Source organism: Sphaerodactylus townsendi, linkage group LG17 (assembly GCF_021028975.2).
Source record: "Sphaerodactylus townsendi isolate TG3544 linkage group LG17, MPM_Stown_v2.3, whole genome shotgun sequence".
NCBI classification, from domain to species: domain Eukaryota; kingdom Metazoa; phylum Chordata; class Lepidosauria; order Squamata; family Sphaerodactylidae; genus Sphaerodactylus; species Sphaerodactylus townsendi.
Genome location: NC_059441.1, coordinates 23780814 through 23808469, shown reverse-complemented (window position 1 = coordinate 23808469; position 27656 = coordinate 23780814). Strand labels below are relative to the sequence as shown.

The window sequence follows — 27656 nt, the reverse complement described above, 5'->3', positions numbered from 1 at the left end:
GAACAACAGGGTCGCTGTGAGTGGCAGGCAGTGGCAAACCAGCTCTGCCAGTCTCTTGCCTTGAAATGCTGGGTCCCTGCTAGGCAGGGCAATTTCCACCCACTGGAGGGCAATTGACACGCACAGCCGTGGCCTTTGGTAATTTTCCACCGGCTTGGCTGCAAAGGTCGACACCGCGCCGCGGGCCGTAAGGAAAGAGGTGGCTCCGCGCACGCCGGCAAAGGACGCCCCCCCCCCCTCCTCGGCGGCGCCCCCTCCGCCCCTGCCTGCCACTCTTTGCGGAAAGGGGCGCTTGCTCCTTTAAGGGGCCGGTCTTCGCCCGGGAGAGTTTCCTTCCACCCCCCACTCCAGCCCAATCCACCGGACTGGCTGCTCTGCCTCCACGTTCACTCCGGAGCGAGGAGCAACCCAGGCGCTTCTCCCTGCTCGTTTCCTCCCGAAGGCACCGGCTCGCTTGTAAGTAAGGGCATCCTGGAAGCAGGAAAGCCGGGTTGGCGGGCGGGGAGAGGGGGGTGGGGGTAAGGAAAAGCCCTGTTCCCATCCCACAACCCGAGTACCTCGTTTGCATCGCCTGAGAAGGAAGGGGCTGAGTTCCTAGCTGGCAGGATGCGCCCCGTTGCGTGCAGGAATCCGGCTCAAAAGTTTGCAGCCGCAGGTGCGGGGCGCTCCGCCGTGCTGCAAACGTGTCCCGGAGGCGATTGGGCTTTTGGGGGCGTGGAGGCGGGGGGGGGGGTGACGGCTTGAAAATCTGGGGGGGGGGTGCTTAAGAGGAGATGAAGTTGCTGTCATGAGATGCACGGAAGGAGAGGGTGGGGTTTCCCCCTATCTCCTAGGGAGAGCAAGGTAGTGTTCACAACAGGTGGTTAGAAGATAGTAGGTTTGAGCATCTCTTTCCCTGTTAATGCACTCCAGTGGTAAGTGTTGGATCAAGCCTGTAAGTAAATTAGAAAGTGTGCCATGGGCCCAGGCATGGTTGCTGTTGCTTGTCTTTGGGGTCTCCCCCATCCCAGGACAACTGGATTTAAATGTCATGTGTACTAGAGCAAGAAGATGTTTTATTGTGACTTGATTGTGAATTCAAGAAGGACATTGACAAGCTGGAACGTGTCCAGAGGAGGGCAACCAAAATGGGAAAAGGTCTGGAGTCCATGCCCTAGGAGGAGAGACTGAGGGAGCTGGTGGTGTTTAGTTTGGTGAAGAGAAGATTAAGAGGGGACATGTTAGCCATGTTTAGATATTTGAAGGGATGCCATATTGTTGAGGAAGCCAGCTTGTTTTCTGCTGCTCCAGAGACTGGGACCAGGAGTCACGGGTTCAAGGGGAAGGGCTGTTCTGTCTAAACATCAGGAAAAACTTCTGACTGTCAGGGCTGTTCGACAGTGGAATGCACTGCCTTGGAGTGTGGTGGAGTCTCCTTTGGAGGTTTTTAAAGACAGGCTGGATGGCCATCTGTCAGGAGTGCTTTGATTATGTGTTCCTGTATTGCAGGGGGTCAGACTTGATGGCCCTTGGGGTATCTTCCATCTCTATGATTCTATGAAATAAACAAAATCAGCATGGACTCAAAAGGAAAGGGAAAAGAGAAAGGGAAAGGCAAAGGAGGGGAATGGCAGGCCACATACGATGGATCCTATTGCTGCCCTCAACCTATCAGGACAGCTTCATGTTATAGGCCATTGAAACTGTGACAGGTCCCAGGTCCCATTAGCAATAAACAAGGACCTTGTCTCTCGCTTTGGACAGGGTTTAGGACTGATGTAACCTTTGTGATACCAACATATGAAAGCTTTGTGTAGTGTAGTTTTCTGGGATTTGAGATGCTCCTTTGCCGTGGGATGTGTTTTGGGATGACCTGTGGTTTGAAAGCAGTACACGCCTCTTTCCTGGGCTGCTATCATGCTGTGCATGTCTGAACAGCGATGCAATGTGAGACGGCAGCCAAAGCTGGTTGAAATCAATGGGCTTAGTTATAGGAGTAACTCTTCACAAGTTGGTGCCATTAGCTCTACAGAATAGTATGGCGAATTCCTAAATAAATGTGCATAGAATTATTGTCACTGTTCTTGCCAGATGAGTTCCAGGGTCTATAGCTGGAAATTTTAGCCCAGTCCTGAAATTGCTTCTAGCAATCATTGGCTGCTTCCAGTTAGATCTAATCTATGCATCTTGACCTTCATTCCATAGAGCTTATCTAAGAGCATTGGAGAATTTCCTGTTCAGGTTGGAAGTTTAAACTGGTTCTTGTGTCTCTTCCAAAGCTTCTCCCCGTGTAAAAATCAGAAAGGCGTCTCAGAAACAAATGGGAACATTGTGGTTTGTAAAAAGCTTTGTTAGCTCTTCCTCCCAGCTCTTCAGTTCTATGAGAATTCTGTTCTTCCTGCTCTTCTGTATCATCCGTTCCCATCTAGTTTTGAAATATGGAATGGTTATGGTAAGATCAGCTTTCGCCTTTTAGTCTTCCAGCCAATCAATGTGGAAAGCCAGCCTTTCCCTAAAATACATCCCACTGTGATTACGTTAAGAAACAACGGCATCTGAGATTAATGCTAGAATAGGTAAGAGAATTAAAAAACGGCATCTGAGAACCAGCATGGGGGAGTGGTTGAGATGTTTGAATCTGGAGAACCAGTTTTGATTCCCCCCTCAACACAATCATGGGTAAACTCACCTGATTAGGTTTTTCCCTGGAGGAGTTAGCGATGAGGGACCCCCAGGAAATATACAGTCTAATTAAAACTAGACAACTTGATCAGGAGCAACAATATTTAATCAGCCATGCAACAACATCATGCTACACCTGGGTATCAATCCCGACATGGGTACACATCTGTTACAAATTTCAGATCCCAAACAACGCTGGGTTCTGACTTCTGGGTTCTTCTCCCCTGCCCTTTTACAAGGTTGAAGCTCCCCCTAGCCCACATTGTCCTACCGCGGTGGAAACATTGGAGCACATTGTATGTTACTGTCCAAAATAGAATTCACAGAGGGAGGCTCTGTTGTCATTGATCATAGGTAAAGCCTCTCCCAAAGTTTGCGTGGTAAAACTATTTAACAGTAATGATCCTCTGATTTTGGGAAAAGCAGCTCACTACTTGTCGCTAAGAGTGAATTAACAGCATACGTTATTCCTTTTCTTGTAATTTTATGTAGCGCAAATATGCCTACTAAAGGTCTTTGTATTGTATTGTTATTGATTCCCCACTCCTCCACACGAGGGGCGGACTCTTATTTGGTGAACTAGATTTGTTTCCTCACTCCCCCACATGAAGCCTGCTGGGTGACCTCAGGATAGTCACAGTTCTTCAGAACTCTCTCAGCTGCACTTACCCCACAAGGTGTCTGTTGTGGGGAGAGGAAGGGGTTTATAAGCCACTTTGAGTCTCCTTACAGGAGAGGAAGGGAGGTATAAATCCAAAGTGTTCTTCAAACTCTTCTATCTTAAGGAGACACTCCCAAAATGTGGGGTTTCCCATGTGTTGGAAAGTAGTTTGGGGTGGGGGGATTCTGATTATAGAAGTGGTCCCCTGGGAAATGCTCTTCCCCATAGCAATTTTACAGTCAAGCCCCAGGAATCTGTATTTCCCTTTCCCTTTCCTGTTAGTGGAAGTATGAATGTTTTGAATTATGGGGAATCATAGTTACATTTTTAATGAAGTTATTCCCCCTGTTTATGGTGCTAAGATATAAACGAGGTAATCATCTATTGTATTATGGTTTTATGGCTTGCCTGTGGTTTTATTCTAATTGACGGCTTGCGCCCTGGGCCCCTATGGGGAAGGGAGACTTGCAAGTTAAATAAATAAATAAATGCGTAAATAAAACTAATCCCGGGAGACTGATTTCAGCTCTCCCACCATAAAAAAAGAATTAACTGACTGGACCCACCCCAGACAGAACACTTTCTGCTGATTCAACGATGTAAGCAGTGGCATAGCTTCCACGGGGAGGGGTGGGAACAAATGTCCTGGGTGCCCCCCCATTCAGTCACATGGGGGTGGTGGAAAATTGCCACACACCCCTCCCCCTCCCCCCTTGGCTTGCCCCATCCCCACCAGGCTGCTCTTTCAGGTGGCGGAGGCTCAGCAGACTGAAGGAGCAGCCTAGCAGGGCTGCCCCAGGGCACCCCTTGGCCCCGCCCTGCCAGGCCCCGCCAAGCTGCCCAGGACTGCCACTGGCTCAGGTAAGAGGGGCATAGTGGGGCGGGCAGGGGGCACAGGGGGCTGTGGGAGGCGGGGGGGGAGACGGGGGGGGCACCACTTTGCCCCGGGCGCCATTTCCCCCATTCCTGGATGTAAAGAAGTGATTCCTATACTTGAGCACAGGAATGAAGATGACTTAAAAGCACACATGTTGGGTCGGGTTGCATCCAGTTGGGCCCAAGACAAATGTCTCTTAAATTCCCTAGAAGCGCCAGGGTTCCAGGACAGTCCTGTTAAAGATGATTTTTTTAAAAAAGAAGCGATGATGGAAAGTGCATTGGAGGGCAAATTCTCCAGCTTGCCACCCGCTCTCTTGTAGGAAGCAGAATCCAAGGGGAATCTTAATGGGAAACATGCAGTTTTTGTCCACCCCAGTGTTACAAAAGGAGGGACATAAATTTGGGGTTTGAAAGAACCCGTGACTAAGGACCGTACTCTTCCGAAGGACGGCTTGGGGACAGAGGGTTGCTGGAAAAGGAACCAGATGTCAGAATATGCGGAAGTTCGTGTGGTCTTGTTGAGGAGTCAGCTGTGCATTTCAGAAGGGGGTGAGATTGCGGAAGAGCACAGAGACAGTTTTTTTGGGGGGTGGGATGCCTGAAATGGTTGGTGTATGGTAGGGAGAGGCCGAACCTGGGGCAGGTTCATATTTTCTTTCTCTATCCCATTATCTTGCCATTCCTCCAGTAACCCGAGTGTGACATACGTACGTCTGGTATTTTCCATTTTACAACAGCCCTGTGAGGTGGGAAAGGTTAAGAAAGTGACTGGCCAAAAATCACCCTCAACAATAAGAGTTTTCTAGGACCAAAAGTAATGGGTTCAAGGTGAAGGAAAAGAAATTCCACCTAAACAATAAGGGCTGTTCGACAATGGAATGCACTACCTCACAGTGTAGTGGAGCAGCACTGGCGTAGTGGTTAAGAGCAGGTGTATTCTAATCTGGAGGAACCGGGTTTGATTCCCCGCTCTGCTGCCTGAGCTGTGGAGGCTTATCTGGGGAATTCAGATTAGCCTGTACACTCCAACACACACCAGCTGGGTGATCTTGGGCTAGTCACAGTTCTTCTGAGCTCTCTCAGCCCCACCTGCCTCACCGGGTGTTTGTTGTGAGGGGGGAAGGGTAAGGAGTTTGTAAGTCCCCTTGAGACTCCTATTGGAGAGAAAGGGGGGATATAAATCCAACTCTTCTTCTTCTTCTTTGGAGGTTTTTAAAGAGAGGCTGGATGGCCATCTGTCAGGAGTGCTTTGAATGTGTGTTCCTGCATTGCAGGGGGTTGGACTTGATGGCCCTTGGGGTCTCTTTCAACTCTATGATTCTAAGATTCTATGACATGAGGTTAGGAGCAGGATATTGTGAAAAGCATGGGGAAACATGAAGGGTCAGAAGTGACTCAGCTGATGGTGTAAGAATTCCCTTGCTGGAAATGAGAATCTGACCAGGTCAACATTTGTGCAAACTCTGACTGAATGCTTCCAGAAACTCACAAACAGGGCTTGACAGAGTTGGCTGCCTCACTGGCTTATCCCCGGCATCTGAAGTATACTGCTCTGACCATGGAGTTTCCACTTAACTAAACTGTATCCATTAAAGTTCCTATGCAGGGTATGGCGGGCTCACTCATGTCTTAAGCAGCTGGCTCTTCAGAAATGCAAAGGAAACTCAAGGGCGGGGCTAAAGTTGGGCCAATGTAAATTCTCCCCAATGAAGCATGGCATGTCTTGGGAAGCCCTCATGGTCAAGGGCCTTTTCATGGCTTCAATGGGAGCCATGTTTGTGCCCAAGAACTTTTCTACTGGATCCTGCCAAAGCAGATCTAAGGAGACCCAGTCTGTAATGGACCTTTCTCCGTTCTGTAAGGCTTGTAAGACGGGAGATCTTCCGCTGGGCCTATTTTGAAGGTCTGTGATGATTTTTACTGATGTGGTTTAATGTAGATTAGATGTTGTTTAGCAGTGAGGAGTTGTTGATGATTTAGGTGCCAGCAAGTTAGAGGAGTTGTTATATCCTAAGGACAGAGGTGGGATCCAGCAGGTTCTCACCAGTTCCTGAGAGTGGGTTACTAATTATTTGTGTGTGCCGAGAGGGGGTTACTAATTGGGTCTGTTTTTCCGTTACAAATTCCATTTGGTCCACAAATCATAAAGTCCTGTTGTTTCCTATGTGGCTGGTTAGCGAAGGTAGAAAATGGGATAATTCTCCCTGTTGGGCTGTTTTAAAAACATGTTTTAGTAATATGGTAAAGTTCCTTGTTTAAGGAAAGTATCCTTCTTTTGATTTCTAGAAACAAAACTAAGTATTTGAAAGTATTAAGTATTTGACAGGCAGTCAATTAGAGGAGAAGTAGTTGTTTCTGTTGGCAGTAGACGATAGGACTTGCTATAATGAGTTTAAATTATGGACAGAAAGATACCAGCTGGAAATTAGGAACTTTTTTTTTACAGTAAGAGTTTTTTACAGTAACAGAGAAATTATTGCCCCCCCGGCCCCCGGAATGCCTGGCCACACCCCCTCGTGCCTCGCCCTGCCCCATTGGCGCTATGCCACTGTTTGAATCCTACCACCATGGGAACCTGTTACTAAAATTTTTGGATCCCACCACTGCCTAAGGATATTATCCTTTCAATGTTTTTATCTTCCTATTGCAAACTGCCCTGAGCCCTGCTTTGGTGTGGATTGCCCTGGGCGCCACCATTGCAGTCACATGTTGGGGGTGGGGCAGGAGGGGGCGCGCGGGCAGTTTCCCCTCCCTTCATCACTGCCAAAAATACTACTACTACTATTACAAATACGTGGGAATGGCTTATGACCAGATCACTGAAGAAACTGAATACTTGATTTTAGCTGCTCCAGAACAAGCTACTGTCAGGGTCAACCAATTTCAGGTTTAATTCGGCCATGTCTCCTGGCTGGGATATGGGATCCTCTTTCTCTCCTCTCCCCCTCTCCATCTTCATTGTTGTGGTTGTATTTTCTCACTCTCTGTATTTGTATTTTCTCACTCACTTCCCAGGCAATGCCTTATCAGCTCATTAGACACCGGCTGTTGTAGCTTTTGCAGTAGTGTGGAATGTAGGTTGTTTTGACCCCAGGGGAGGCTGCATTGTGTCTGGGCCGTGGGACTGATTGGGTGCCATCCCACCCCCCTTGGGAACAAGTAGGCGGGGCGGCGCTGTGGGGGCATGACGAGGGGTATAATGGAGGGTGCTTTGTTGCTTGTGCTTTAGTTCTGGAAATCGAAGTCTCAGTGCTTATTCCTGATGCTATTTCATAATAAAGAAGTCATCTGCACACAGGGTCTCATTACTGAAAAGCCAGGGGCACAACAGTTTGCTTAGTGCCCATCCTGCAGGAGGATGTCGTCCGGGTGACAGTGATCCCAATTCAGGTGGGGGCCCTGCTCCACTACCAACTGAAGAGGGGGAAAAATGAGCCCTGGGATGAGCAAGGGGGAAAGTTTTCAAATCCTTCCAAACAAGATGGGGGGCGGGGGGCGGTGGTCCCTACCCCCACAAGACCTGTAGATGTGGATCTGAGCTGTCTTTCATGGCTTGGCAACACCCTTGGACCCAGCATGGGCTTTGTGGCTGCATGCGCCATTCAGGTGCCGTTGGGAGGACATGTCTTGGAATGGAGCTCAACTCACAGAGTTCAGGGAGTCCCATTGGTTAGCTGTTATGGATTGGGACCTCCGCCATTCAGAGGCTGAAAATGAGACCCTGAGAAGGGAGGTGGCTGAGATGGAGGTCCGGGAGTATTTATGAACTTGATCAATGAACCTGGAACAGGTCCAGAGGAGGGCAACTAGAAGGGTCAAAGGTCTGGAATCCATGCCCTACGAGGAGAGACTTAGGAAGCTGGGGATGTTTAGTTTGGTGAAGAGAAGGTTAAGAAGTGACATGATAGCCATGTTTAGATATCTGAAGGATTGTCATGTTGGTGAGGGAGCAAGGTTGTTTTCTGCTGCTCCAGCGACTAGGACCAGGAGTCATGGGTTCAAGGTGAAGGGAAAGAGATTCCACCTAAAAATCAGGAAAAACTTCCTGACAGTAAGGGCTGTCTGACAGTGGAATGCACTACCTCGGAGTGTGGTGGAGTCTCCTTCTTTGGAGATTTTTAAAGAGAGGCTGGATGGCCATCTGTCAGGAGGGCTTTGCTTGTGTGTTCCTGCAATTCAGGAGGTTGAACTTGATGGCCCTGGGGGTCTCTTCCAACTCTATGATTCTATGATTCAATGAGGTGCTACATGACCATCTATAATGGGGTCATGGTTTACATGGATTGACACGGAGACCCTGGAGCAGCATATAGAGTTGGTATGCTCTGCATTGACCAAACTGAGCGACAATTCGCTATATGTGAAGCTCTCTAAGCATAAGTTCCACCGAGACAAACTGGATGTCCTGGATTACCGGATATCAGCAGCCGGAATTGTGATGGACCCAGGCAAGGTATAAGCTGTTGTGGATTGGGAGGCTCCTTGCACGAAGGAGCAGCTCCAGTCTTTCCGTGGTTTTTGCAATTTCTATTGCAATTTTATTCCTCAGTCATCCCAGACTGTGCTCCCCTTCACAGGCCTACTAAAACCTAAGGGGAGGGGGCCGAAAGCCAAGGGGCCCGGGGGCTGCTTGGATTGGTCACCTGAGTGTCAAGAGTGCCATTGAGGTATTAAAGAAACTGTTTAACTTGGAGCCCATATTGCGGCATGCTGACCCCTCCAAACCTTTTGTTGTGCAAGTGGCCCGGGGGGGGGGGGGCGCGCTCTCCTCCAGCGGCAGCTGTACCTGTGTTCCTACCTGTCCTGCAAGTTCTCTTAAACTGAACGGAATTGGGCCGTGTGGGAGGAAAGGCTATTAAGTTTGCACTGACTGCATGGAGCCATTGCCTGCAGGGAACTTCTTGCCCTTTTGAAATGTGGACCGACTGCAAAATAACTGCGACAGGCCGAGTTCTGTGTTAGGTTTAATTTCACTCTGAAATACATTCTGGGGAAAAGTAACTTTCTAGCTGGTGCCAGCGTGGCATCGTGGTTAAGAGCAGGTGCACTCTAATCTGGAGAACCGGGTTTGATTCCCCGCTCTGCCACTTGAGCTGTGGAGGCTTATCTAGGGAACTAGACTAGCCTGTGCCCCACATGCCAGCTGGGTGACCTTGAGCTAATTACAGTTCCTCAGAGCTTTCTCAGCCCCACCCACCTCACAGGGTGTTTGTTGTTGGGGTGGGGGGAGGGAAAAGAGAGGAAGCCCCTTTGAGTCCCCTTACAGGAGAGAAAGGGGGTATAAATCCAAACTCCTTTCCCCCACACCTTCCTCAGCATGCCAGTAAGCGGGAAGAGGTGGTTGATACCAGTGGTGGGATCCAAAATTTTTAGTAACAGGTTCCCATGGTGGTGGGATTCAAACTGTGGTGTAGCGCCAATGGGGATGGGCGGAGCACAGTGGGGGCATGGCTGGGCATTCCGGGGACGGGGCATTCCTGGGCGGGGCTTTGGCAAGGATGCAGCCGCTGTGTCGGTCCTTGAGCAGGAAACGAATGCACACCGGCGCAGGCTGCCACGCACACCGGTGTACCTCCTGCTAGACTGCTTCAAGCTCTGCGCGCTACTGCTGAGAGGAGGGGCGCAACTAAGGCAAAAATCATGTGGCAAAATCACCAATTAGTAACCCCCTCTCGGCACACACAAATAATTAGTAACCTACTCTCGGGAACCTGTGAGAACCTGCTGGATCCCACCTCTGGTTGATACCATGTTGACTCCAAAGCAGCTGGGGTTGGGAGTGGTGACCTGCGGTCAATTGCAAGCCCACAAAACTACTATTCAAAGACCTTCTACCTACACTGAGGATCCTACTGGGATGGTTGGGGTTGAGGGACCCCTGCCCCAACTAATTTGTGAGGCTCTTCAGGGTGACGTGGAGGCTGAATTGTTCAAGGCATCACTGATTGAGAAAGATGGTCTATTGTGGTTGGGGTCCCCCATCTACATTCCTGAAACCCTCCGCAACCTTTTGGTTTGCCATGACAAAGTCTGCTGGACGCCCTGGATTTGTTAATACTTTGCATTTGGCCCGCAGACAGTTTTGATAGAAATCGCTCCGAAAAGATGTGGAGGTTTATATTCAAGGGTGTCCTTTGTGCGAAATGGCTAAGCATACCCAGGGAAGCCATCTTGCCCATCAAAGGGAAGCCATCTTGCCCAAAGGCAGTTTAAGGTGTTTACAGGGAAGTCAAGAGTTGGATTGCGAGTCCCTGGAATCATAGCTCATCCTCTTAGCCATTATGTAACACTCTGCAGGGGCGTTGCCAGGATAACGTATATCTCTAGAAAGAATGCATTAATCCATAGAATTAAGGGATGCTTTATTAGATTGGCTAAGAACCCACTGACTTGTTGCCGTAAACTACAGCGTGGAGTCAGAGTTGCTGAGAAGTTCATGAGAAGCAGGATTTGTCCTGTTTTGTGTTTGTGAGTATTTGGCTATCAAAACTGTGTCCATCTTTCTTGTGCTAGTAATTCACTTATAATTCATGTCCTGGAACACACTGGCAAGCTGTGAGAAGAGTGCCAGTATGCATCAAGAGATAAATAAAATCTCCCATGACACAAAATCAGTGGGTGCGGCGAGGGCGTTCCAGGGCAGGATGGGGACGGAGGATGCACTGGGTGTTTTCCCCCCTTGCTACACCTCTGCACAAAATACCCACAGAGGAGACACCTTGCTACGTTCCTGTATTTTTGACTGTGAAGTTGTTTCCCCTTTTCTACGGGCAAATCATTCTGCCCTTATTTCTATCAGGGGCATGAACGAAGCATTCATTCCTTTTGTATGCAGATGCAGTAAAAGCGCCTCCCCTCTGGAGGGAGCCTGTTGTGTTCCTGTATGAGTTTCTGCTCTGAGATTAGAGCACTAGCTTAGACAGCGGAGGCTTTTCTGGAGATCAGCAATCTTTTCCTGCTTTGAATTGTTTTCAGTTTATTTATTTTTACAATTTGTATTCTGCCCTATCTCCGCAGGGCTCAGGGAGGGTCACAACCTAAAAACATTATACACTCCTAAAGTTGTAAGCCTATATTCAATTTTGATTTTTTTAAAAAAAGCATGTCTCTGCTTCTGGGCCTTCGGGAAAACCCTTGTTGTGTGCTGTAACTTCACTGACTCTGTCTTTAACGGAGGATTGTTTCTGCCCCCAAATATTTCCAATCCTCCGCTTTTTAGCAGAGACGAATGCGGTTGCAGAAAGCGGAGCTTGTCAGTGCCTGGAACATATGGCTAGGCAAGGGCCAAATGCCTTTTTGAAGAAGTGAAAAAGACAGTCTGTCAATCTCTCTGTCTGCCCTCCCTCCTTTTACACACATACCCGCCCTGGGCAGTGACAGTAACCAAAGGGGGCTATAAAGTTTGTCTAACCAGAAGGCCAAAAAGTCAAATTCCTGAGCTAATTGGCAAAAACTCCAGGGGTGCCATGTGCCCTCTTTTGGCCAGAGAGGAGTTTGCAGGTTCTTCGGAAATTCATTCAAATGTTCAAGTCGCTGCATTTTTTTAAAAAAATGAGATCAACCTTTGCATTAAAAAGGGAAGCAAACTTGTGAGTTGAAGCTGGGTCCAGTTAATTGTGTAACTGCTAAGGACTATAAACAGCTACCACGACCTGGTGAATATCAGAAGCTAGGAAGGGTCAGTCCTGGTTAGTACTTGGACGGGGAGACCACCAAGCAAACCTGTGAGTTGAAGATGAGTCCAGTTAATTGTGTAACTGCTCAGGGCTACAATCCAGCCACTGTGACCTGGATTGCCCAGGCTAGCCTGATCTTGTCAGATGTCAGAAGGAGGGTTGGTGCTTGGATGGGAGACCACTAAGCAAGTTGAGAGTCATTGCTTAGAGGCAGGCAATGGTAAACCACTTCTGCTTCTCACTGGGGCTGGGTTCTCCTGTCAGGATTTTCTCTGGTTACCCTGGGAGGAGGGGACAGAGTCTTTGGCCCCTTCCACACATGCAGAATAACACACTTTCAATCCACTTTCACAATTGTTTGCAAGTGGATTTTGCTATTCCACACAGTAAAATCCAGCTGCAAAGTGCATTGAAAGTGGATTGAAAATGCATTATTCTGCATGTGCGGAAATCTAGCATCCCTTTTAGTAGGTCCCGTGTTGCCACCAGGGGTTAAAGGTGGGACCTGGATCCGGAAAGGTCAAAGCCTTGCCTAGTAACCAGTCTGATTTTGTTCTCTCCTTTTGGTCTGGCAGCTGTTCCGGGGTCCTTCTTTCCAGAACCACCTTCAAGTGATGCTCCATTTCTTGGTAGCTGTGATCCTGCTGCAAATAGACAGCAGCCGCTGCGGCCTCCCATTCTACAATGGCTTTTACTACGATCACGACAAAGGGAATGGAAATGGGGAAAGTAAGTGAGGACCAGTAAAAAATGTTACCCAGACTTTGGGAAGTCTACTATGCTTGGATGCATGTGGCCTGTTTGATTGAAGTTATAATTGTGGGTTAAATGCCTTGTCACTCTCTGTATATAATTGTTGTGGCTGAAGACCAAGGTTGAAAGTGTTGAACTCACCCGGGTCAATACGGCTACTAACTGATGTTTCTGCTAACTGATGTTTGTACGTGGCCTATCTCCTGAGGAGGAATCCAGCTGAACATCTGGCAATTGGAATCCTTCCAACTTATGCTACTTTTCCGATTTTCCCTGAAGGGATATCACTTATACAGAGGCTTGGAGTTCTAAGTGTATATTTTGGGATCCCCTTGCTGTTTGTAATGAGTTATCCACATTGTATATTTTTCTTTATTGTTGGTGTTTTGGTTTTTTGATACAGACTTTTTAATTATGTCCATTAAAAGTATGGTTTTAATGCTGTTCTTTGAGCAAGACAGAGGTTTTCTTTTTAAAGGAGAAACAGAGCCAGATGGGAACAGATGTTTGCCTCTCTGTGAAAATCTTTCTTGTGTTGTTTTGTGAGTCAAGAGAGTTTTGGGTGACAGCTGTTGGTGATGGTAACTGAAGTGGATCCTCCAGGTCCTGGGGCTATATACCCCTGGTAGTAGGGGCAAACAAGAAATTGTGTTCTAGGTATGAGCCTTACAGGACTGTGTGGCAGTTGCTGTTGGCCTAAAGAAGTTGGGAAAACAGAACTGTGAGTAACTGATGCTCAGTGGTGTAGTTACCAGGGGGCGAGGGGAACGTCTTACACTGGGCACACTCCGGAGCACGGGCTGGGGCGCTCTGGGGCATGGTGGGGGTGGACGGGGGCGTGGCAGGGACGCTGGGTACACATGTGCCCCGGGCACAGTTTCCCCTCGCTACGGCTCTGCTGGTGCTAGCTCGGATTTGGCCTAGGAATTGCTCTTGTTTTTTAAAAATCAAGACACTAACCAGTTTTTATCCTAATTTGAAATCTTGTAACTATTCGAATCTGCTTCAGTGGCACAAAACCCCTATTTTCGACACTGAACTCTTGCAAATGTTGCCCTTAAGTTTGCTTTGAACCAAAGAAACATTATTGATTAGTTAAGGTGCGATAGTGTCTCCTGTATGGCTTTTGCAATTGTTCCTTGTTTGTTCCTTTTGGTATTTATCAGGAGCAATAGGGTAACGGCTTGTGCAGTGGATGCTAACTGCAAAATCTGAGGGTCTTTTGATGCTGAATTTGGGAGAATTTGGGAGATTAGGGGAGTCTCCTGTAATTCTTGATAGCTCCTGTCAAGAGTTATGGTAAACTCCCCTAATGTTCTCAAGCAGCAGTGGCGTAGGAGGTTAAGAGCTCATGTATCTAATCTGGAGGAACCGGGTTTGATTCCCAGCTCTGCCGCCTGAGCTGTGGAGGCTTATCTGGGGAATTCAGATTAGCCTATACACTCCCACACATGCCAGCTGGGTGACCTTGGGCTAGCCACAGCTTCTCGGAGCTCTCTCAGCCCCACCTACCTCACAGGGTGTTTGTTGTGAGGGGGGAAGGGCAAGGAGATTGTAAGCCCCTTTGAGTCTCCTACAGGAGAGAAAGGGGGGATATAAATCCAACTCTTCTTCTTCTTTAAAGTAAAGTGGGGAGATCCACAGATCCACCTAGCCCACAGCAAGACCTACCAGGAAAACAAACAGAAACCAATAGAAACCACTTCTAAAGAAAAGATAAACTCCTACGTTTCTGCTGGGTGACCTTGGGCTAGTCACAGTTCTGTCTGAACTTCCTCCTCCTCCTCCTCCTCCTCCTCCTCCTCCTCTCCTCCTTCTTCTCCTTCTCCTTCTCCTTCTCCTCCTCCTCCCTCTCCCTCTCCCTCTTCCTCTCCCTCTTCTTCTTCTTCTTCAATTCTGCAGCAAGAAAACCCAAATTTGCAGTTAGTGTCTGCTGCTCACATTTTTACTTCCCAGTCAATGAGTAGTGATTTCTCTCCCTCTATAGGTGATAATGAGGTACTACAGAGTTAGGTACTACAAATACTACGTGCATAAATATTCCAGTGGTCAGGACGGGACTGAGGTATAGAGAACCTTGTTTCTGTCTCTTCTCCAGGTCCGTTTGACCCAGCTGCACTCCCGATTGAAACTTAATTCTCAGGCATGCTCGGGTCAGATTGGGCTTGAAGCTGTGGTACGTGTTCTGTGGGGAGACAGCTAAATCGATTCGAGAGAGACCGTGGCTTGGTGGCAGAGTATCTGCTTGGCATGTGGAAGGTCCCAGGTTCAATCCCCATCACCTCCAATTAAAAAAGGACCAGATAGTCAGGAATGTCCTGGCTTAATCACCTGCTTTTAAAATCCTCTGGGGGGGGTCGGGTCACTGACAGCACATTGTGGACATGCAGTTGACGGTGTGAAAGTCCTCATCCTGGGGATGAGAGAGTTTTGAGAGAACTGTGACTGGCCCAAGGTCTCCCAGCAGGCTTCATGTGGAGGAGAAAGGAATCAAACCTGCTTTTCCAAATTAGAGTCCATCTGCTCTTAACCACACCACATCTACAGGCAGGAGCTTAGCTAGAAAAAATAGAGCCCGGGGCACGCTCTGAGTTTTCTGCATGCCCATGGGCCCCCCTGCCCCCTGCACCTCACTTATCTTAGCTGGCAGCGGGGCCTGGAAGGGTGGGGGAAGGAGGGGGTGTATGGGAGGCAGTTTTCTGCCTCCACGTGACCCCAACGGTGTATGCCCAGGGTGCCTGTCCCCACCCAGCCCCGTAGTAGCTACGCCACTGCCTAGATGGTGTGGTGGTTTTATTCAGTTCATAACGTGGCTTCATGTGCAGTAATGCCATTCCCTCCCTTTTCTCTCTCCATCAGTTCATTTCAACGGCATAAGGCTGGTGGTAGAAACTCCGGGCGACCCCGTCTTTACCTATCGCGGAGCCAATGTAACGCTGTCCTGCCACTACCACTATGACCCTCAACTGGACGTGCCCCGCAGGACCCGCATCAAGTGGTCCAAGCTGCGGGAGGACAGCACCAGTGACCAGGAAGTGCTGGTGGCTGCTGGCTTGAAGCACCGCAGCTTTGGCGACTTCCGTGGGCGCACGCACCTGCAGCAGGACAGCCCTGGAGAGGTGTCCCTGGTGATCCGAGACCTGCGTTTGCATGATCATGGGAAGTACCGCTGTGAGGTCATCGATGGGCTAGAAGACGAGAGTGGGATTGTAGATCTTGAGTTGCAAGGTAAGCGGGGGGGGGGGGGTACACACATTGATGTGAACCTATGAAGGCATCAAGGATTTCACCCCAAGAAAAGCTGGGCTCTTCTGGTCCACGTGCCGGCTTTAGAAATTGATCAGCCCTGCTTATCTGTCAATCAAGCAATTATCCATGGTGAGAAGGCCCACCCCCGAAACAACCGGGAAATCTACTTGGTTCCACGTGAGATAAGTGCTACATTTTGCTTGTGTTCTTTAGTTACTTTTATTTTGTTAAATTTGATACCCCAACCTATCCAGGCAGGGCCAGGGTGGCGTTCAAACGCCATTTAGTAACATTGATCAAAATAATTTAGTACAATAATGTAACTTAAACTTTAAAATGCTGTAACGGTTGACAGTGAATAAATGGGTCTCCGTAGGACTTCTACATAGCCTAAAAATCATATATCACCACTCCGCCACTGCTGCTCCACTACACTGTGAGGTAGAGCATTCCAATGCTGCTTTAAAGGAGGTTTTGGGGCGTTGTGTTTCTTTCAGACTCAGGTGATATAGCCTTGCTTTTAATTTGTTTGCGTTCTTAGTATTCGAGGTGAGTCATAGTTTTGGAAATTGTATGATTTAACCAGAGTCTAGTTGTGAAAGGATTTGTTAGGGTTCATTAGAGTTCTTTAAATCTAACCTGGAGGAACCTGGTTTGATTTGTTGTTCCGCCGCCTGAGCTTTGGAGGCTTATCTGGGGAATTCAGATTAGCCTTTACACTCCAACACTTGCCAGCTGTGTGACCTTGGTCTAGTCACAGCTTTTCGGAGCTCTCTCAGCCCCACCCATCCCACAGGGTGTTTGTTGTGAGGGGGGAGGGAAAATAGTTTGTAAGCCCCTTTGAGTCTCCTATAGAGAGAAAGGGGGGATATAAACCCAACTCTTCTTCTTCTTCTTTAAAGTAAAGTGGGGAGATCCACAGATCTACCTAGCCCACAGCAAGACCTACCAGGAAAACAAACAGAAACCAATAGAAACCACTTCTAAAGAAAAGATAAACTCCTACGTTTCTGCTGGGTGACCTTGGGCTAGTCACAGTTCTGTCTGAACTTTCTCAGCCCCACCTACCTCACAAAGGGGGGAGCACAGTCTTCCTATTCCAAAGGCTAGTTCTGGACACCCAGCCGAATGAGGAGGCAGAATGAACTGCATTTACCTTTCCATAAAACCCAGACGCCCAACAAATAGCAAACTGCCGCATCAAAGATTCTAGGTGGACAGATTTTCTTTTTGTGAGTTGCTAATTTTTTTTTATACTGGCAATTTTTTTTAAAATGTGGATGGAATTCAACACTAGCATTCCCAATCTGCATTTGAAGTGGCATGGTCTGCTTTACTAACATAGGACTGTACCACCCTGTTCAGCTTCATTTGTGAATTCAACGTATCTCCCTGCATCCTTAAGGACTGAGCCCCTCGGGGGAGAGCGGTTTATTAAGTCGAATGAATGAATGAATGAATGAATGAATGAATGAATGAATAAAATAGTAGTCTGCTTTCTCCCCACAACCTTGTTAAAAATGGAAGCTAAAAATCTCAGGGATTTATTTACTGCTGAGTCACTAGGGTTTTCAAGGCAAGAGACGTTCAGAGATGTGTCTTCCCTCTTCCCTCGTTAGGAGGATTTTTTAAGTAAGGGTTTTGTGGGACGCCAATTTCATGTAGCAATCGCTGTTTTAAATTAAATTAATATTTTAGAGTTTATGGGACTGAGTTCTTAATGTTAGGTATTTATTGGTTGTTATTTACTCATCCCTTTTGTTGTTGTATTTGATGTTGATGTTGTACACCGCCCAGAGCCCTCCAGGGATGGGGCGGTATACCAAATTTACTACTACTACTACTACTACTACTACTACTACTACTACTACTACTACTACTACTAATAATAATAATAATAATAATAATAGTGAGGCTCAAATTGTAATGAAGGCCAACAACCAGCTAGAGATCTGGCAGCTGTGAAATCTATAATAATAATAATAATAATAATAATAATAATAATAATAATAATAATAATAATAATAATAATAATAATAATAATAATAATAATAATAATAATAATAATAATAATAATAGGTTGTTTGCCATTTGCCTGCCTCCACAGGCCCTGATATTCTTTGGAGGTCTCCCATTAAAGTACTAGCCAGTGTCTGGGATGAGAGTCTGTGACTAGCCCAAGGTCCCACAGCAAGCTTCATGTGTAGGAGCAGGAAAACACATCTGGTTCACCAGATAAGCCTCTGCCACTCATATGGAGGAGTGGGGAATTGAACCCGGTTCTCTCAATTAGAGTCCACCTGCTCTTGAGCACTACACCACGCTGGCTCTTAAACCAAGACCCTTCTTCTTTCTGGCCAGCAGGTGTCACCACTAGCCTACACTATTATTTATGCTCACAGCTTTCCCGTCCATCAGAAACGGAAGGCTGTGATGTATTCTGTATATTTCTGATGTGGAGAAGCGGGCATGCGATTGCTATGAATGCCTCCAGATTGTGGGGTTGCAAATCTTCTCCCCCTAAATAGACTGAGATCCAGGTCATGACTGCTTTAGTGAAAACATCTTGGGTATCAGGACCTTTCTTTGCCTGGGATTGTTAGGAATACACAGGATTTAGCAGGACTGAGGATTCTGGTTACTAAACTCCTAAATGGGTTCTGGTCATTTTTCTTGATCTCAAGGCCTGTAATGGTTGAATCAGTCTATAATTTAGAATCATAGACTTCGAAGGGGCTGGACAGGCCATCTAGTCCAACCTCCAGCTCAATGCAGGACCAACATAGACTAGACAAATGTTTGTCTAGCTGCTGCTTGAAGACCGCCAGTGTGACACAGTTAATTGCATTATGTTTGAAGCCGTGGCTTGGGTTTTTATTAAGTACAGAGGCTGAAATGTTGGGAGATTTTGCCCATCCTGAGTAATGCACTTTCCATCCACTTTCAATTCACGCTAATGATCTTTTGCAAGTGGATTTTGCCGTTTCATGCAGCCAAATGCAGGCGAAAAATGTGTAATTCAGGAGTGAGAGGCTCCGCTGTTTAGTTCCAGATTCCTCAGTGATTCCAATGTGAGGTTTTGGCAAAAGTGTTGGGCGGGAACCTGCTTGTGGTTAAGTGTAGACAACTGGGAAAGCCAATGGCCAACCATCCCATAAACCAAGTCTGTCAAGTAAACATTGTGGTGTGATGTCACCCATACTTGCACAGAGAGCTACCTTTACCTTTTAAAGGAAGGTACATCATGAAAACAATCCAGAGGGAAATTGATCTTATCACCTCCCATATGATTATTATCCTTTTGTTAAAAGGGATATTCTTATCATGAATCTGCCACACCTTGTGCATTTTAACCCTAAAGTGATGTGAGTTCACCTTGTGATTCAGTTCATTGTGTGGCTTGGCTGTCACTCTTGACGTGGCCTCCTTGGTGGTAGCCTCACATCACACAACATCTTACAACTTGCTTGCACAACTACTTTTACCTTTAAATGTACCCATATTGCCCTATTCGGTTTCTCCGCTCCTTGGAGGAGAACCTTCTGGAAATCCTTGGTCCAAAACATATCCAGCTGGCTTGGACTAGGACCAGGGCACATTCTGTCCTGGCTCCTACCTGGTGGAATATGTTCCCAAATGAGATCAGGGCCCTGCAGGACTTGAGTAGTTTCTGCAGGGCCTGTACATAAGAACATAAGAACAAGCCAGCTGGATCAGACCAGAGTCCATCTAGTCCAGCTCTCTGCTACTCGCAGTGGCCCACCAGGTGCCATTGGGAGCTCACAGGCAGGAGGTGAAAGCAATGGCCTTCTGCGGCTTTTGCTTCCGAGCACCTGGACTGTTAAGGCATTTGCAATCTCAGATCAAAGAGGATCAAGATTGGTAGCCATAAATCGACTTCTCCTCCATAAATCTGTCCAAGCCCCTTTTAAAGCTATCCAGGTTAGTGGCCATCACCACCTCCTGTAGCAGCATATTCCAAACACCAATCACACGTTGCGTGAAGAAGTGTTTCCTTTTATTAGTCCCAATTCTTCCCCCCAGCATTTTCAATGAATGCCCCCTGGTTCTAGTATTGTGAGAAAGAGAGAAAAATTTCTCTCTGTCAACATTTTCTACCCCACGCATAATTTTATAGACTTCAATCATATCCCCCCTCAGACGTCTCCTCTCCAAACTAAAGAGTCCCAAACGCTGCAGCCTGTCCTCATAGGGAAGGTGCTCCAGTCCCTCAGTCCCTCAATTGAGTCCCTCCCTAACTCCTGTAAAATGGAGTTAGGATGCTGGCTGGGCTGATATCCATCTTTATTGGCCTCCCAGGGGATATTTGAGTGAAGATGCCATCTTGTTTGTTTTTAGTTGTTTTTCACCGTGATTATGTGGTAGTTGCAGTTGTCTATTTATAATGTTTTAAGGATTTTATTGATGTTTTAATTGTGTTTTTTGTTGTGTAGCCGCCCTGAGCCCTTCGGGGGGATGGGTGGGGTATAAATCTAACAAACAAACAAATAAAGAGTGGCTCTGCTAACAAATGGCTGCCCTTGAGCTGTGTCATTCATCTGGGGAGAGAGGAAGCATGCCCCCGTTGGCTAAAATCTTCTGGGTCCTCCCTTGTTGACTGATCGCCCCTTTCCATCCGGCAGGGGTTGTCTTCCCTTACCAGCCGCTGCATGGCCGCTACATGCTCAATTTCCACGAGGCTGAGAAGACCTGCAGGGAACAGGATGCCGTAATCGCCTCCTTTGAGCAGCTCTTCAAGTCATGGGAAGAGGGTTTGGATTGGTGTAATGCGGGTTGGCTGGCGGACGGCACGGTCCAGTACCCCATCACTCAGCCCCGGAAGGCCTGCGGTGGACCGGCTCTGTCCGCTGGGATCCGGAGCTATGGAGAGCGCCACAAAAACCTGCATCGCTTTGACGTGTTCTGTTTCTCCTCCAGTCTGAAAGGTGAGTCTCGATGCCCCAGTTAGCTGTGAGTGCTGACAGAGGCAAAGGAAGGAAAGGGGCCATTGGCTGCTGGTCCTACAGGCATTCTGTATTTGCCAGCTAGGACTGTCCCCTGCAAAGGATTGTGGCTCAGTGCTGGAACATCTGCTTTACACGTAGAATGTCCCAGGTCCAATCTCTAGCCAACAGGTTCTCCCTCAAACAAGAGCGGCAGGCAGGCTTCTGAGTCTCCTGGAGTGATAGCCAGTATGTACTGTGATGTGTGCTCCATAGTCTCATTGTGGAACCTGCAGCGATGTTGTGACTTCCCCCCATGTATTGTCTCCATATTTGACACTATGGCCGATTACCCGCCAGTGCTCTGACGCGTGGTGGGACAGGAAGCACATGGGACAAGAAATCTTGTCCCGACATGCTTCCTGTTTGTGGTACGCTGAGAGAGGAGGAGCGTTGGGGCAACATTTCTTGTTCTGATGCACTTCCTCTTGCCCTGTGCGTGCTTCTCCCTTTCCCCGGGGGAAAGCAAGAGCACTTTTGGTGCACCTTTTTGCACCAGAGCAAGGCGAGGCCAAGGAGCACCAGCAGTAGGTAATTGGCCCCTGAAATCCTCAGAAGAAGAGCAAGATATAAAAATAATCAACAAATAGTCCAAGAGAGGAGTTCTGTCCACCATTGCTTGATGCATGCATTGAAGTAAGCGTGATCCGGATTATCCAAGGCCCCTTCCGCACATGCAGAATAATGCCCTTTCAATCCACCTTCAGTCCACTTTGTAGCTGGTTTTTACTGTGCAGAAGAGCAAAATCCACTTGCAAACCAGTGTAAAAGTGGATTGAAAGTGCATTATTGTGCATGTGCGGAAGGGGCCCATGTGTATCACTGAGGCTGAGTTAGAAAAAGGGGAGTGGGAGGAAAAGAAAAAGAACAACCCACAATAGATAAAGTCAGTTTATAATTAGCTGTTTTCACCATGCCTGTTGGAGTTGGTAGGCAATGACATGGGTTTTTTTAAAAAAAAACATTGTCTTCCCCTTTCCTTGAGAATAAGCTAAAGCAGAGAAGACAAGTGAAACGTGGCAAGTTGCAAGCCCTCCTCCCACTCCCCTCTATGAAATTGAATCTCAAATGTGTGAAGTGGCGCTATCTGTTTGCCATTTCTTAGATTGCTGAGCTTTTTAACCTTTGCTCACTGGAAAGTCGGATAATGATTTCATGAGTAAACCACGAAGTAGGAGTGATAAATAATTCTGGGTAATATACAGTGGTGGGATCCAAAAATTTTAGTAACAGGTTCCCATGGTGGTGGGATTCAAACTGTGACGTAGCGCCAATGGGGCTGGGCGGGGCACGACAGACGTGGCCGGGTATTCCGGGGGCAGGGCATTCCTGGGCGGGGCTGTGGCAAGGACGCAGCCGCTGCGCCGGTCCTTGGGCGGGAAACGAATGCATGCAGGCGCAGGCTGCCACGCACACCGGTGCACTTCCTGCTAGACTGCTTCAAGTTCTGCACGCTACTGCTGACAGGAGGGGCGTAACTAAGGCAAAAATCACGTGGCAAAATCACCAATTAGTAACCCCCTCTCGGCACACACAAATAATTAGTAACCTACTCTCGGGAACTTGTGAGAATCTGCTGGATCCCACCTCTGGTAATATATGTATGGCTTATAACTGCTTTAGTACTTCGGAAAGTGGCTATAATTATTAGTAATAATTTTTGAAACAAAGCATTTATAACCAAAGTGTTTTCCTGCCTCTTCCACAAGCAAGAGGGAAGTAAGCCAACCTCAGACTCCATAGTAAGTAAGCCAGTCCCAGATTCTCCCACAACTCCTCTGCAATCCTTTTCTGTGCTTCCAAAACGTGTGTCTGGCAGTTAACTCAGTTGGCAGTCGTGCGTGGGATGTGTAGGCGGCGCCTTTTGATGCTAAGACTCCAGACATCATTAGGCAATTATTTTGTTTTGCTTTTCTGTTTTCGTACCAACTGTGTGGATTAAGAAGCAACAAAATAAAAGTCAGAATAGTCAACAGACCTGCAGGTGGAAGAGCTACATTGGCTCCAGAGACTCTGTAGACAGGTCCTGTCGGCAGAGGCATACGGCCTACAGGGGCATGGGGTCACCCTTGTCACTGGGCACACAGGTCCCTGGGCTCCCCCCTACATAACAAAATGGTGTGCACCCCAGCAGCATGCCACTGAGCCCAGCTCTCCCTTCAGCGAGGTGGGGGGTGGGGCACAGCGACAGGTGGCCACAGCCCCTGGCTGGGCCACCCGCTGTCAAGCTGTGCCCCCCACCTCCACGCAGGGCAGCTTGGGGATGGCTGGAGCTGGCCTGCAGAGAGGCGGGGGTAGGGCTTGGTCCTGTTGTGGGTCCTGCTTTTATTTATTTGTTTATTTCATTTCTAGCATGCCTTTTTCTCCAATGGGAGGAGAGGTAGCATAGTACAGCCTGATCTTGTCAGATCTCGAAATATAAGCAGATGCAGTGATTGGATGGGAGATCACCAAGGAAGGCTCTGCAGGGATAGGCAATAATAAATCACCTCTTGCCCCTTGAAAGTCCCTTGCTGGGGGGCACCATATGTTGGCTCCACCTTGATGGTGCTTACATACGTATATTTCTCCCCAGTGGGGACTCAAAATGGTTTACACCTTTCTCCACTCCTCCATTTTCTCTTCACAACAACCATATGAGGTGGGTTAGGCTGAGAGTGTATGACTAGCCTGTGGTCACCCCCTGAGCTTCGATGGCAGCATGGGGATTCAAACCTGCAGTCTTCCAGATCATAGTCCAGAACTGTAACACAGAGGTATCCAACTCTGGCACTTCAGATATCCATGGACTAAAATTCCCATTAGCCCTTGCTGGCATGGCAGGGGCTGATGGGAATTGTAGTCCATGAACATCTGAAGTGCCAGAGTTGGACAGCACTGCTCTACAACACTCTACCCCACCTGTACTACATGAGGGGGGGGGGAGCTGCAATTCCCTGCATTTCTGACTAGTGGCACATGTCCCCCTGCTGTTCAGTAACGTGTTTTCGCCTTCCCTCAACAGGGAACGTTTACTACCTGGCTCATCCTCAGAAGTTCACCCTGGAAGATGCCAAGCAAGCGTGCCAGGACGACAAGGCAGAGATCGCAAAGGTGGGCCAGCTCTATTCGGCCTGGCAGTTCCTCAAGCTGGACCGTTGCGATGCTGGCTGGCTGGCAGACGGGAGTGTCCGGTATCCCATCGTGTCTCCCCGGGCCAAGTGTGGCCCGCCAGAACCAGGGGTCAGAAGCTTTGGCTTTCCCAAACACGGCAAATATGGAGTCTACTGTTACAAGATGAACTAAACTGAAGGTGGAACTGGGGGGGCGGGGGGGAGCTCCTTCAAAGAATGGACTTGGGCTGCCCGGCGCCCCCTAGAGTTACTTATTTAAAGGGCCAGTCTTGAGAGGGGGGACATTTTTAATGGTGTGTTTATTTTTTAAAAAACATTGTGGCTTGTTTGTTTTTGTATTTTTGTAATGAAAGGGTATTGTAGCTGCCTTGGAGCCGATGCCCGTCTCTGTTGACCGTGGGATTCTGCAGTAGGGAAAAACCTGAGATAAAGTTTTTGGTTGGGTCATTGAGAATTCCTAAATGTAGGTATGGCTGGATAGAACCTGCCATAGACAACATGTTGTCCACTTACAATTGACTCGTGACAACCCCAACAGCAGAAGAAAAGTTGGGTTTTGTGCCCTCCTTTTCTCTCCTAAGGTGTCTTGGAGAGAATTAACTTGGGCCTTCTCTACTTAGCTTCCAAGCCCTCACAAGCCCAGGCAAAGCCAGCTATTCAGGCTGCTGATAATAGATGAGCCTTAGTAAAAGATTCCTGGTTCTGATGCCAGATTTTCCCTTCAGCTCCAGCGCAAGATCTTTTCAACCCATGATCTCTTGATCCCGGCAGATCCAGCTATGTGGGTGTACAGGTGCGTTGAGAGTCATGACAGGGCAGGGGAGCTCTGTGGCAGCAAATGATTTGCAGTAGCAGCTGATTTTAAATCATCCGGAATAAGCCTTATTTGCCCCTTGGCTGCTTCTTAGGACTCTCAGGGTGAAGACAGATGTAACATGTGAAGGCCCATGAAAGGGGTTGCATCACAATGCTGCTGCCCTCGAGACCCCACAATTCTAGCCCTCGGCATGAACGGCAGAAAAGCCCTTTCTCCTGGCTGTGGGACGCTTGCATGCCGAAGGGCTAACACCTGTAACGTCACCAACTCACCTCTTCTTCCAGTCCCCAGGGCAGTTTGCAAGTTGTTTCCTTTTTGTCTGTGTGGAAGGCGAAGGATGAATGAATGCATGTATCCCTCACTCTAAATATGCATCTCCTGTTTGGTTGCACAGTTCACACATCCTGCTTAATGCAACAAGGGGCATGGGAGATTTCAGGGAGTGTCGCCCCCCCCCCCCCCCATCAATTTGGCATTCTTGTGCTGCTGGGAAAACTTGTGGGTGGGGAAACCTGCCATGACTGTTGACACAATAGTGTGCCTTGAGTAGATTCCCTGTTTGACAGCTTGTCAACAGATAATTTAGTCTGTAGGAAAATTACAATATTAGTAGGGGTTTTTTTTTTCTGAGAGAGATGGAAACAGATGGTGGTATCAGAGGCCATGATTGTGTGTCTGGGTTTTCAGTCTTCCGGTTCTGTGGTGCTCTTTGCCTTTCCCAGCATGGAACAAAATTAAAAGGGTTAAAAGGATCTGCCAGGCTACCTCGTGAGCAAGGTCTTGCTCTTCTCTCCCGCTTCAGATGACAGGTCAGCGATTGCGTGTGCGAACACTGGCCGGAGTTAAAAAAGAAATGTGCTTTCCTTTAAGAAGTGAAGACAAGGTGCTCATGGGCACAGTTCTGTTCTGTGTACGCTGTCTTTGTTGTACACAGAATTGACACCTGCGAGTTTGGAAGCAGCCCTGTTAAGCTGCCAGCCCACCGTTCAAGAAAACTCTTCAGTCTTCAGACTTGAATGATGTTCATGAGCGGAATTTGACACCTGGATATTGGTTTTGCTGCCAAAAAAATAGGCGGGGCGGGGGGGGGGGTGTCCTTGGATGTCTTCAAAATAAAACTTCCAAATCCCATTGGTTAGTGTCTTGTTTTTAATCTGTCCCTCCCTCCTCCTTTCAACTGAAGAACCTGTTACCACCAATCCTTCATATCTCTCATGGCGTTTGGAAGCTACTGAAGAAGAAGAAGAGTTGGATTTATATCCCCCCTTTCTCTCCTTTAAGGAGACTCAAAGGGGATTACAAACTCCTTTCCCTCCCCCGCCCACAACAAACACCCTGTGAGATAGGTGGGGCTGACAGAGCTCCAAAGAACTGTGACTAACCCAAGGTCACCCAGCTGGCATGTGTTGGAGTGTACAGGCTAGTGTAGTTCCCCAGATAAGCCTCCACAGCTCAAGTGGCAGAGCAGGGAATCAAACCCGGTTCTCCAGATTAGAGTGCACCTGCTCTAATCACTACACCACGCTGGCTCTGGAACTGGGAAGCAGTTTTGGGAAGCTTTAGGAATGGAAAATCTGTACTGAGCTTCACTATGGACAACTAGAAGGAGAAAAGAAGGAGTTGTTGAAATTCAGTGTATCTGGGAGATGACGTGAGAATGGGAAGGAAAGAGGAATGGCTGACGGGGCTGAAGCCTGTCCCCTCCGCGTAAACATATAAAAAATGTCAAGGCTAAATGAAATGCTTTTCCTTTTTGTACCAAATTGAAAGTTTACAGAGGTTGCTTCTGTAAAGAGGAGATGCTTGCGTTGCAGTTGGTTCTGGCCCTGGGGAAACTTGAGGCCGGGTTTCCAAATGGTTCTCCAGCTGGGTAACACGTAGACCCAATGTATTGTCGAAGGCTTTCATGGCCAGAATCAGCCAGCTGTTGTGGGTTGTCCGGGCTGTGTGGCTGTGGCTGTGGTCTGGTGGATTTAGCTCCTAATGTTTTGCTGTGGCTGGGACATCAGTGGATGTCATGGTAAGATGTGTGTCTCTCCGTGGCACACGGATGCCAGCCGTCAGTGCTGGCAAAGCATTAGGAGCTAAAACTACAAGACGCAGGGCCTTATTAACTCACAGCTGGGCCAGCGGGCTTTCACATACTTTGGGCCCCCTCCAGCAATTCAGTCTTTCACCTCACTACAGCTGACCCCTGAGCAGTATGGTAGGTACTAAACTGCAATACCTACTGTATACAAGTATTGCCAATATCCATTTTGAGGGTCTCCTGAAGAATTTTACTCACAATGTTTACACACCCACAAGCAATCAAGGTTATGACTGGACTGTTGCTTATGGAGGTGTAAGTGGCGTGACATCACAACCCTGATGCTGCTGCTCCTGCTGGCCCTCTCTCCATTGACTCAAAACTAGAATAGTAGTGGTAGTTTGGATTTAAACCCACCTTAATCTCCTGTAAGGAGACTCAAGGTGGCTTACAAGCTCTTTTCCTTTCCTCTCCCCACAATAGACACCTTGTGAGGTAGGTGGGGCTGAAAGAACTGTGACTAGCAGGAATGTAGGAGTGCGGAAACATACCTGGTTTACCAGATAAGCCTCTGCCACTCAATTGGAGGAGTGGGGAATCAAACCCAGTTCTCCAGATTAGAATCCACCTGCTCTTAACCACTATGCCACACTGACTCTCTACCTTAGCTGACTACAAGTGACTCCTGCAACTTCTCAACTTTTTGTACACTCTAGAGGGGCTTTCCCCACTACAGAAGGGAACTCAGGTCGACTTGGTTCCCTTCAGTGGAGGGCGATTCCAGGCTGTCCCCACAGCAACTGAGTTGGCCCCCT

General features: G+C 48.0%; 1 protein-coding gene across 2 annotated transcripts; it reads left to right on the top strand.

Annotated features, from left to right (window-relative positions):
- The first annotated feature begins 154 nt into the window (after positions 1–154).
- On the top strand, positions 155–25943 carry HAPLN3 (hyaluronan and proteoglycan link protein 3). 2 transcript variants are annotated; one of them, XM_048482186.1, is made up of 5 exons: positions 155–456; positions 12444–12606; positions 15490–15858; positions 20523–20825; positions 23887–25943. In XM_048482186.1, the coding sequence occupies exons 2-5, from the start codon at positions 12492–12494 to the stop codon at positions 24165–24167; spliced, it is 1068 nt and encodes a 355-aa protein (XP_048338143.1). In that variant the 5' UTR covers positions 155–456; positions 12444–12491; the 3' UTR covers positions 24168–25943. The 2 variants fall into 2 exon arrangements, with proteins under 2 accessions (XP_048338143.1, XP_048338142.1); XM_048482185.1 differs by having other exon boundaries at positions 156–456; positions 12453–12606.
- The last annotated feature ends 1713 nt before the right edge of the window (positions 25944–27656 follow it).

Bases quoted from the DNA above. Each gene is read 5' to 3' on its own strand.
- HAPLN3 (XM_048482186.1), top strand. From the start codon at position 12,492: ATGCTCCATTTCTTGGTAGCTGTGATCCTGCTGCAAATAGACAGCAGC. The intron at 15,859-20,522 runs GTAAGCGGGGGG...TCCATCCGGCAG, and splicing joins TGTAGATCTTGAGTTGCAAG to GGGTTGTCTTCCCTTACCAG. The intron at 20,826-23,886 runs GTGAGTCTCGAT...TTCCCTCAACAG, and splicing joins TTTCTCCTCCAGTCTGAAAG to GGAACGTTTACTACCTGGCT.